At 31.8% G+C, this 12107-nt stretch overlaps 1 protein-coding gene across 11 annotated transcripts in view; it reads right to left on the bottom strand.

The window, feature by feature from the left end:
- Positions 1–12107, bottom strand: part of LOC145254879 (uncharacterized) — a 182963-nt gene that overhangs the window by 56103 nt on the left and 114753 nt on the right. For all 11 annotated transcript variants that reach the window (XM_080113754.1, XM_080113756.1, XM_080113758.1 and 8 more), the window contains 3 exons: positions 7605–8371; positions 2871–3045; positions 1022–1645 (listed from right to left, as the gene is read on the bottom strand). In XM_080113754.1, the coding sequence (XP_079969880.1) occupies positions 1022–1645; positions 2871–3045; positions 7605–8371 (1566 nt within the window). The remainder of the gene's footprint in view (positions 1–1021; positions 1646–2870; positions 3046–7604; positions 8372–12107) is intronic.

Here is a 12107-nt window from a genome sequence, read left to right as displayed (position 1 = left end):
CAGCACCTTTATTGTATGCACCATGGTTCCATGTGGCTGATAAAAGAACAATGTGCCTAATGGATTAAATAAATGGTCCAGTTCAAAATTCCCTATAGGTTTTAGAGTTCGACAAAGTTTAAAGATTACACTGGCCAAAACGTGAATAATCCAAATGAAAATAGTAGTCTGAATAATCCAAATACATATACAATTCTCCTTTTCCAACAAACAATTTAAGCGAGTTAGTCAAATTTGGATCCTTAAAAACATACTGTTATGAAATAGATTCCTAAAAAGCCATGAAATGGCAAAAAAAAAAATATAAGATTTACTTTATTGTATTTTGCTCAAAATTCTCTAAAAGTTTAAGCAATCAATGGCTATTTACAAAAATCAGGTACCAGTGACAAGAAAATTTGGCTTTAACCTTAGGACTGAAAATTAACAAAACTGCACTTTTCACAAGCATCTTAAAGTGCAAACAGTTTTCCCTCAAAATCCAAAAGTTTTGATTAATTGTATTTTCTATTGTTTAAGTATTCAGGGCAGAACTTTCCAAACAAACTCTTTATTAACCAATGGTGTTCTTTATTATAGGCCACTTCATTGTGCACTACAAAAGCTGAACTGGAGACTCACTGACAAATGCTTACTTTTCAAAATTTTTTAATTATTTATTAGAAAATAATTAGAGTAACAATACCCAAGGCTAAAACAATCATAAAAGCTAAATAAATTAAATACATATTTTTGGAGTGAAAACTGATAAGTATATAGCAAAACAAAGAGTTAAGATGACTAGTAATAGATACTATCCACATGACATTGAAACAAAAATATGCATTTTCATTTAACTAGCTTTTAACACATAGACAAATATGCGTCAAAACATTATTCTAAATATTTTAAAATGTACTCAATTAAAAAAAAAAAAGTTAATTCATCATCATCAACCCAGTTGTCAAAGTAACATGTAACCAATGCAATTATAAAACTATGTTGTCTCTATAAAAAAGAAAGAAACAAAAAAGCTACTTACTTGCTTGTAAGACTGTTAAATGCATTATTGATGGCGGTTTGATCATTTGGCACAATTGAATCAACCCTGTAAACAGCTGCAATGTTCTCTTTGCGATTTGAATTAATGGTCTTATTTTTTGTATTTGAGCTCCCACCAGACCTAGTGGGAGCTGAACCGTTTTTTGCTGCATTTGGGGATTTTTCTTTCACCGCATTTTTACTTCTTTCCATGCTTTGAGATTTGCGGGGATCAGTAGAGTTTCCACGACGGTTTTGACGGTCGTTCACAGGTCGCTGGCTGGAAAAGCTTTTCTTCACAGGGACAGTTTCTTTCTTATCCTTGTCCTTGTGATCGTTTTTAGAGTCACGATTCTTTTCCAATACATCGCTACTTTCAGAAGCTGTCTCCCACTCCTCGGTAGCAAAATCTGAAGAATTTTGTTTAGTCAAAGTTGGTTTTTTGCTATTGTAAGGTGTAGAAGCATTGCCTCCTCTACCTCGACCTCTTCCACGACCACCACGCTCATAATTGGCCCGACTGCGCTCATTAAAGGGAGGTCCTCCTCCTCCTCCTCCACGCCGTGCAAATCTAGGTGGGGGTGGGGCCCGGTCATGGCGACGAGATCTGCCATAAGAAAGAAAACTGTTTCCACAATTAGTCAAATCCTGCCATAGAGAAATGCATAAAAATTTTTTTTCAAACAAAATTTTACCTATTAAGTTAACAACCGCACTTGTAGAGAACATTTTAATAAACTGGACACATTAAGAAATAAGCGGTAAATTTAAGACACTTTGGGAATAGACTGCATTTCATCTGCATATTCCTATCATATATTAATGTACATCATTAAAACTTATGGAAAAAAATGCTTTGTCAATGTTCGTGCTAATATTCATATAAAATGTCTGAATCAGTGACATGAAATGAAAAATCAAATGTCTCAAACTGAAAAATTAAAAAGAACAAGTTTATTAATATGAATACTTACAAAATATACCTTAGCACCATTACTTTTTACAAAGGGTGTACGTACACACACACACACATTTCTTATGTAATTATTATAATAGTGCTCAATACCTGAATAAAGTTTTATACAGGAACTAGCTTGATATTTTCTCCTTTAGAATGAAACAACCATTTGTGTAACTAATCTGTCATAGGAAGGTGTGTGTGTATATATAGTAGCAGTATGAAAATATATCTATGGCAAATAAGCTAGAGATGTCTATCTTTCATTCCCACATTTCCATGCATGTATTGAGCATTGTTGAAGTAAATACCACAAAAAAAAATATAGAGAGAGAGGAAACAACTGTGTACATGCACAGAATCATAATTTTCGTTAAGAGGGGACTAGACATTTAAAAAAGTTATTAAATATCAAAAAGTATAATTTCAATATTCAATTCTACTTATTTTCTTATATTACTCCTTTGATAAATGGTAGTCAAAAGATCTGGAAAATTTATTAAGTTTTTATAAGCAAAACAATTTTTATATATTTATTTTCTTCTTCCTGGAAATTAATTGTTATTAAAAAAAAATAGGCAAAACATAAGGATTATATTTCAGGATTAAATAACAGAAAATGGCATAAAATAGACCAAAATATTGGTTGATTTACCACAATCTTTAATTATAAACGTTTATGAAGATAGAAAATAAAAAGGTCTCCAAATCTAGTTTATTATATATATATCTCATTTAAATGTTTACAAATTAAAAACCTTTAATATTTATTCAAATTTTTTAAGAAAAATTAAGTTCAATTGGAGCTAAAGATTGCTTGGTTGAATGATTTTCTTTTTAGATCTTTAAAAATTAATATTAAAAGATAGAATCTTTATAGCTAGTAACTTACCTGGACCTTGTTGTTTCGGGTTCTTCATTCCGCATATGGTTATGATTATGATTGTGGTTATGGTGGTTACCACCTCCACCACCTCCTCCTCCTCCTGGGTTATACCTGCCAAATCCTCGAGTTGAGGGAGGAGAGGAATAGAATCGGTTGCCTCTACCTCTAATTAAAGGACCCCCTAAATAAGAAAAATAAAAATATGAAAGTTAAAAGCAAAACTAAAAACTGAGTTATTATACAGTTTCCATAAATGTTGAATGGTTCAGAGTAGTTAATATTAATTCAGACGATGAGAAATTCAAACATGAAGTGATTAAAAAATAAGATAGTTTGAAAATTTTAGCTGAAACCTATATGGAGGAGAGAGAGACATTATGACTCGATCTTATAAGTTTTTGGATAACTTATTAGATACATGCATTTGCCAAATTTTCAAGTCAGAAATAAAAATTCTCTCAGGATTATTTTAGGATTGTGGCCCTTAGTAATGAAGGGAAAAAAAAAGAAAACGTTTTCCAAAGATTTTGGCGATGCGAGTTATTATTGTGACCATACCTAAAAGAAAAATGTCTAAAGCAACATTTTTATTTATAAGATTAAAAGACTACCATATCTGGAACATCAAATATGTTTATATTTTTAGCAGAGAAGCATGTGGTTGTTTCCCCTCAACAGATAATGCCAGACTTAGTAACATTAGTTGGGGAAAAAAAATGTATTTCTGCTAATTTTTCCATACAATTTGAATCAAAGCAATTTTTTTATTCCAAACATAAGCTGTATTAATCAAATACAGTCAATATTAAATGGAATCTTCAATTTTATTTGAAGACATTTTTGAAAAAATATCCCGATTTATGTAGGTATTCAGAAAAAAAAAAAAAAAAAAAAATTTAAAGGACTGTTTTTGTAACAGTTCAAAAGGAGCCTTCTTTTATTTTGCTTATGAAATAACATCAGCATGCAAAGTGTTCTATAGTCAGCTAATATACTTCCTAACTTCTGGTGTGGCTGCTACCAGAAGTGGTGACATGGTAAATCAGTTCCTTCTCACACCTATACATTCCTTGTGCATGTACTCTTTTCATATTACATTTTTCTTATTCTTTTTTATTTGATAATCATTAAAAAGTTTTTCTATCTCATTTTAATTAGGAATTATTGAAATTAGTCTCATTTTTTTCTTAAGAATTATTAACACTTAAAAAAATAAATAAATAAAATAATGATTGAAAACACTTTTTAAACTATTTTGGGAATATGTGTTGGATATGTTTTTTTATGATGTCTGAAATGTTGGATCAAGCAGGGATTAAGAACCCCGGTCAGCTGCACTTAGAAAAGAAGAGATTTCCACTTTAACCTTCACCTTGGTGTGTTAGAAAGGTTTATGATTAAGAATGCGTTCTTTATATATTTACACAATTTTAATTAATCTTTGGACTGATATTTTCATTTAAAAAATAAAAACAATTTTTTGAATAAAATTATTTAAACTAAAATTTGAATTGATATTTTTACCATGTTTTGAACGAATATCACATTTAAAATTGTCGCCAGCAAGTAGTTGTTTACAAGTAATATATTTACATATTTACAAAACAAAAAAATAACAACCGGAGTAATAATTAAAAATTTAGAACATTTTAAATAAACTATTTAAACCAAAGTTTAAAAGGGCAGAAACATAAATTAACTGACTGGTTTGAATGTTCGCAAATGTTTTGCAGAATTTTGTAACCAAGATTGATTTTTATAATGTAGAGTCCTTTTTTTTTTTTCTGCGTGAGTTTTTAATACAAATCAATATTTAATTATTCTTTAAAACATTAACTTTAGCAGCAATACAAGTAAAACTTGAATTTTCGAGGGAATTTTTTTTTTTTAAATTACATTTTCACCCCAAACAAGGCACATTGCAACATTGATGTAGGGGGGCTACTATCAGGGACCTAAGTTGCAGGGGTGCTATGTAGGGAGTTTAGCAGCAAGATGTCTTAACATTACACTTGAACTTCTGCATGTCAGTACAGTTGGGGAAGCAGAAAACCAGACGAGAATTCCAAAGTCTTGCCATTCTGGGGAAGAAGCTATTAGAGTAAAAAGCTTTCTTACATCTAGGGATTTCAACTGTGTAGGGGGTGGGACTTCATTGCTTGTCGGGTATTTTTGGCGAGGGGGTATAAGGGCTTTTAGTTTGTCAGAGCATCCACCATTAAAATACTTGTAAAACATGCAGAGGGATGAAACATTTCATTGATGGGACAGGGGCTGAAGTTTAGATGACAGTTTGGGACCTACTAGGTTGGCAACTCTCTTTTGGACCCTGTCCAGGAGCGAGAGACTAGTAGCAGATGCACCAGCCCAAATGTGACAGCAGTACTCCATACATGGACAAATGGTGGCTTTGTAAAGGTAAAGGATACTTTCAGGCGTAAGTAACTTTCTAGCACGATAGAGAGAGCCTACCTTCTTTGCAGCAGCCTTACCAATGATCTCGATCTATCTATTCCAACTCATGTTTCCTGTGAACGTTAAGCCAAGGAGATTTCAGGTAAAGTATCTCTAGCCATAGCTATTGGTGGTTGGTTAGGTTTCATGTAATTATTAAAGGAAATGAGCTTTGTCTTAACAGCGTTGAATGTTACCATCCATTTTTTACCCCATTCCACGACAGAGGTCTTCCTCTAGGGTTTCAGCCATTACCTTAGGTATGTTGGCAAATATACCCATCTCAGAGACAATTTTATCAGTTAAGTCATTTATGAATATCAGAAATAATAAAAGTCCAAGGATTGATCCCTGAGGTACACCTGCATTTATATCAAATTTTTTGGACGTACGCCCATCGAGGACAACCTGGATTCTTCTTTCCATTTAAGGATCTAATTATGCTAAGCATTCATCCAGTAATACCATAGGATTTTATTTTCATGAGAAGACCATCATGCTATATACCCTGTTAAAAGCCTTAGATATATTTAGGCCTACTGCCCTCCCCTCCCTTGCCTTATACTTGGTATAAATGTTCAGAGATTACAGTTAGAATATCTGCAGTAGAACGGGCTTGCCTAAATCTATATTGGTGGTCAGAGAGAAGTTTAGCAGCTGTAAGGTGGTGGACTAGAGCTTGATTAATTAAGGATTAAAATATTTTGACGAAAAGAGGAGGCTAATTAAGCGATAATTTAATGGGTCAGTTCTTTCACGAGAGTTTTTATAAATTGATACCACAGAAGCAGTTTTCCAGCAGGCAGGAAAGCAAGATTCGTTAAGGCATTTGTTAAAAGAGTTTAGAGAGAACAGGAGCAACCTCAGCAGAGCATTTTTTCAATAGCACAGCCGAGATGAGATTAGGTCCACATGCTTTTGAAGTGTCTAGGTTTTTTATAATATCATGTACTTGGGAAGGCGTGATCTTCAGATCATCTAGCGTGGTTTCTGTCCGCAGAGGAAAATCGAGGAGGCAATGGCTTGCTGGGTTTGAAGCAAACTGATGAGCAAGCATGTTAGCTTTCTCAATTGCTGTGCAAACAACATCATGATTGTTGGATAGTGGGGGGTATTGTTGATTAGTAGTTTTATTAAAAAATTATTTTTTTTAAGTAAAAATATCAATCCAAAGATTAATTAAAGTTGTATAAATATATTTAAAAAAATGCACTCCTGATTGCAAAAACCGCTAGAAAGTACGAAGATGAAAGTTAAAGCAGTGTCACCCAAAATCTGTTCTTTTCTCAGTGAAGCTGGCCAGGATCCTTAATTCCTGCTTGGTCTGAAATTTTGCTATTTTGATTTCAATAATTTCATTTTTTATACTTTCATAAACATATTTCTTAAAATTTCAAATAAAATAAAAAAAAATTTTTAATTTCGTTATTAAAAGTGCAAATAAAGATTGTTATTTTTATCTATATAATTTTGTTAACTTTTATTGTATATTTTTCAATAATGCAATTTTCCTATAGTTTATTTCAATAAATCGCTTCATAATATTAATAGAAATATTGAGGAACAATAAAAGTGAAGGAACTGATTTGCCTTGTGACTACTTCTGGTAGCAGCCACGCCAGAAGTTAAGTGTGTTAACTGACTATAACTACCACTTAAGGAATGACACTTAGAACTCAGGCATGCCAGATTAGTACAGTTCTCAAAACCGTTTTATTTACGTTTCTTAGACATCTGAAAATTAAAATACATTCAATCATAATTCAAAATAAATTTTACAGAAAAGAATTTAAAATATAAATAAAAATTGAATTCTTGTAAAAATCTTAAGATTCAAAAACTGAATTTTTATTTAAACTTGATAAATTTATTTTTTTAAGAGAATCAAAATAAAGATTTTTTAAAGTGGCCATATAAATAGCATGCTTTTTAGAAGAAAATGTTTTTCTTTAAATCTAAAAAAGAAAAGGTGTAACTTTCAACTTTTGTTGATTTAAGAAAAATGCTTTAACTAGAAATCAAGAACAATGGGAATATTAAAAAAAAAATTAGTTTGAGAAATTTGTGATGAAAATATGTTCAATATTTTTTTCTTTTTAATAAACAAAATAAAAACTTAAAATGTTAAGGAAATTCATCTTTTTTAGCTGAGAATTTTTAAAATCTAATATATTTAATTATGCAGTGCTAGTTACATTTGGATGTAGCCGATATATAATTTATTTTCTTCTATACATTAAATGAAATTGGTTTAAAAAGTCAAGACATTTTGACAGTGAGCTTTACCTCTGCCTCTTCTTGAGGGTTCTCCTCTGGGCACAAAAGCTGCTGGCGGTTTCCCTCCTTTAAAATGCTTGCCATCATCTTTATGCGAATCCTTTTCATTGCGTTCATTTTTCTCTTTCAGTTTTTCATCTTTTCTCTCTTTCCAAACATTTGGTCTCATCTTTTCATCTTTATTGTCTTTGATCATTGGTCTACGTTCCAACTCTTCTCGATGAAGAAGAGGCTTATTACCGCCTTCTTCATCTTTTCCATGCAGAAGATCCCTTGCTTCTGAAGTTCTCTCACTACAGCTCTCGCTGGTAGTGCCGCTCGTCTCGTCAACAGACACGTCGCTCTCTTCATCTCTACCCCTGCGCCGTTTCGACAGCTCCACTTCTACCTCGCCTTCACTATGCTCACTTTCTATAGTTTGTTTCTCTTGCCACTTGTTTGGAGCATATTTGTTTGGCTTATTGTGGTCAGTGGGCTGAAGGCGGCGATCATAATTGCGAAAGTCGCTACGACCCCTGCTGTTAAAACCACCTCGGCCCCTTCCACGACTACGTCCACGTCCTCGTACGAATTCACGACCCCTGCTGGGTACACTATGTGAACGATCCTTCTCAAAGCGATTACGGAAAGTATCATCTCTCATTCGTTTCAGAGGAGGCTTGCTGGTGGGACGTTCTTTCTTCTCCTCTTCTTTTAGTTCTTTTTCGGTTGCGTTTTCATCCAATGCAGCTTTAGTGATTTTCTCAACCATCACTACAGGGTCACGAGATAATGGTCTAGAGAAGTAAGAAAATATCAAGCATGAGCAAAATTTTTTTCAATATATAATGAAGAAGTTGCAAATATTTAGTTTGTATTCTAACTTGAAACAATTTATCACATATATAGTTGGCTGATCAAAATTTAAGCATACAACATTAAAAAGATTTTTTTAATCATTATGAAAAGGAGAGATACAAGACTTGCTAGGATCAAAGTGTAATTCTGATACCACACTGTATTTTGTTTTCAGTCAGTGAGGGAGAAATCATTCTAGACTGAAGCAATTTTCATTTTTATCTCAATCTACAGTGCTCCTTTTGAGGGAGTTGGATTTTATCCACATTAAAAACAGACAAGTAAATAGAGACTATTGCTATTTCTTAAATATATCAATGATTTAATTATAAGAACTGTTTAGAGGTTAGCATAGGTGTAATATTGGCAGAAATTTGCATTCATGTGTTTTTTTGTTTTGTTTTTTAACGTAGGAACCACAAATTATCAAGGATAAAAGCCATCTGACGAGAATAAAATGGATAGATTGTCAGTTGAATGATGAACATTATGAGGATTTCAATAGAATCAACCAACTTTGATTACTTAAGATGGTTGATGCCAATTATTTGACATCGAATATGGCAATGTTGTAGCTTGTAAGGAAGTGGTCCTATAGTAATGTGTTCTACAGATAGGAAGTTCTTTGAAAAAAACTGTTCATGAAAATTTCAGGGAGAAGGAAAGTTCTTTGCTTTTAAAGAGTTCTTCACTATTCTCTAAATATTTAACCTGTAAGAAATAGTTTTTTTTTTTTTTTTATATCAATTAAACACCAAATGCTCCGATTATTAAAAAATAATGTGGAATCCTGGTGTGGCTTGAGAAAATTGAAAAAAAAAAAAAAAAAAACCCCTATAAAGTCTAAACATTTATCCTCAATATAAAAAGATATTAGTAAATAGAACAGTGTGTAACAGTAAACTTAATACAATTTATCAAATATAAAAAAAAGAATAGTTAATGAGTTTTGTTGTCATCTATCGTGAATAGAAAGTTATCCTATAAATCTAACTGACAGTGCAACAAATGACTAAACTTTAGACATTCATGATGTAAGAATAATAATGAAGTATCTTGGGTTAAGTTACATATGGTTGCTCCATCCCTCAGTTTACAAGAAAATAAAGTGTTCTGGCTTCCAATTTTACCAGCCATATTTTTTTTCTTTCTATTTATAGCAAAAAACACTGTCCTTTTTTATACATATTTTTGAAATGCATTAATATAAGTAAATATGCGTGGGAATACTGACATGCATTTATACATTAACTTAATAAATTCTCTATGGCTACAATTTCCAGGGTTCAAATTTTTAAAGCCTTCTCCAGACAAAATGATATCTGAAGAAAAAAAAAAAAAAAAAAAACGATATAAACCAAAACACTTTGTAACTGACACCAGGAAAAGTCACTTATCTTTATTTCATGAAGTAGTTTTAAAGTTATTTGCACAAAATTTTCTACATTAACACGCAACAAGTGTTAACCGCTTAAGCTCTACATTAGTGTACTTTATCATTCAATGATTTTGGAATTATTTTCAGCTCATATTTATATTGACCCACTTCTATTTGACCAATCAAGCATGATTAAATATTGTTTTGCCCACTGTGAATTGGTCTACACTGCATTTGTTTTACTTTTGCATTTCAATTCAGTACACCTGTAAAGTATATGGATAACATCAAGTAATTTAGTGATAAAAGAATGCAACTCTTGCATCGAAAATTCCAGAAATAATATGGTGCAATTGAAGAAGAATGTATTTATTTTGATTTTATTTTTAAAACCTAAACATTATTTTAATAGTGTTTTATTTAATATTTAAAAAATATATTTTAAATAGTATTTTTGATTTTATGACAAATTCTAACTGGAAATAAATACAATTTTCAAAACCTTTTCAAGACATTTTCCATAATAATAGAAATAAGTTTATGCAAACCCTAAGTCATTTAAGTTACAATCAGTTAACAATATCAGATAAATATGATATAACATTTTTGTAGTTGAAAAGTTTTTTTATGAGAAGTTATAATAAGGATTTTGAAAATGGTGCAAGTTACTAGCAAATATGGTATATAGACTTGTTGCATCATAATAAAAAACAGAGCTGTGGAGTTAACTATGAGATTGACAAGAAAGTTATTGTAGTTTTTAACTTTTGAATTCAGATGAACATAAATCTCTGTTCAAACAAAAATTTATTGATCAAAATAAGCAGCATCAGAATTAACACACTTTTGCCAATGCAAAACCAGTGTATTTATGCCAGTAGCGTAAAAATCTTACGTCCTGGTGATGATAAAGTTGCTGAAGGTGTTTTTAATATTGCTTAAGTTTTTGAAGCATTTCTCATGCAGAAAGTTGTTGAGATACTTGAAAAAATAGTAGTAAGTAGGTGAGAAGTTTGGAGAATATGGCAGAGGAGGCAAAATTTCGTAGCCTAATTCGTTCAATTTCTGCAGGGTCGATTTAGCAACATTCGGTCAAGCATTGTCGTGGAGGAGAATTGGGCCTTTCTGTTGACTAATGCTGAGTGTTGTCGAAGTTTCTGATGCATTTTATCCACTTGTTGACAGTACTTTGTCGCCGTAATGGTTTCGCTTGCATCCAAAATACTATAATGGAGGAGACCGGTTGCAGACCACCAAACAGTCAGCATGAACTTCTTTTGGTGCAACTCTGGCTTTGGGAAGTGTTGTAGAGTTTCGTCAGCATCTAACCATTGAGCTGAGCATCACTAGTTGTAATTTAAATGATTAGATAGAGCAAAAAATACTCTTTAAAATTTAAGTAAAGGTATTATAACCAAAACTATTTCAAAATACATCATTTGAAATCAAAATTAAAAATTCTGCAAGATCTTTCTTTTCAATCTAATAAAATGGTAAGATTTTTGAAATCTCAAAAAGGTTGGACGGATTTGGACATCAGAAATCTCGCACAAGTAATAATATATATTTATATTTTAAAGAGGATAAGTCTTTTAAGCCTCTACTCCCCACCCCTTAAAAAAAATCCTACATATATAATATAAAGCTGAATGTTGGTGGGTGTGTTTGGTCACGAATAGGCTCCTATATGGTTGACTATTTTAAAAACTGATTACATATAATGATAGATGTATCGAGACACAGGAATGGGTATGTTTGATCTGGCAGAACGGTGGTTTTCGTGCCTGGTCCACAAAGTATGGAATTAAAAATTTTTTAAAAAAACGTTTACAAGTGTTTTTGATATAGATGTACATAATAATACTTTCATAAGTATGTTTTAACTTAAAAAGGGGTGGTATAATAAAATTGTGGAGTCTGCGTTCGCGCCTGGCCTCCATAGAATGGAAATAGGCACAAACTTTAATAAAGACTTTTCATATCTATCTGCGTAAGTATACTTTGATAATTATGTTTCAGTTTGAAGAAACATGGTATAATAAAATTATGGGGTGTTCGTTCGCACCTGACCTCCATTGAATGGAAATATGTCACAACGTTTAACAAGGTTTTTTTAATATAGATCCACAGAATATTGTGATAAGTGTTTCAGTGTGAACAGGTATGGTATAATAAATTATGGGGTTTATCTATTTTATTTTTACTTTCATCATATTTTGCTTTGGTTTTGATACCCCAAATTCGAAGCTATCTCTTTACAACCTTTCCTTTTCATAACCTATCATACTTTCATAAAT

This window comes from Euprymna scolopes, chromosome 30 (genome assembly GCF_053919585.1).
Source record: "Euprymna scolopes isolate OS-2025 chromosome 30, ASM5391958v1, whole genome shotgun sequence".
NCBI lineage: Eukaryota > Metazoa > Mollusca > Cephalopoda > Sepiida > Sepiolidae > Euprymna > Euprymna scolopes.
Note: the sequence above shows the minus strand (reverse complement) of the source record. Positions and strands in the feature narration are given on the sequence as shown.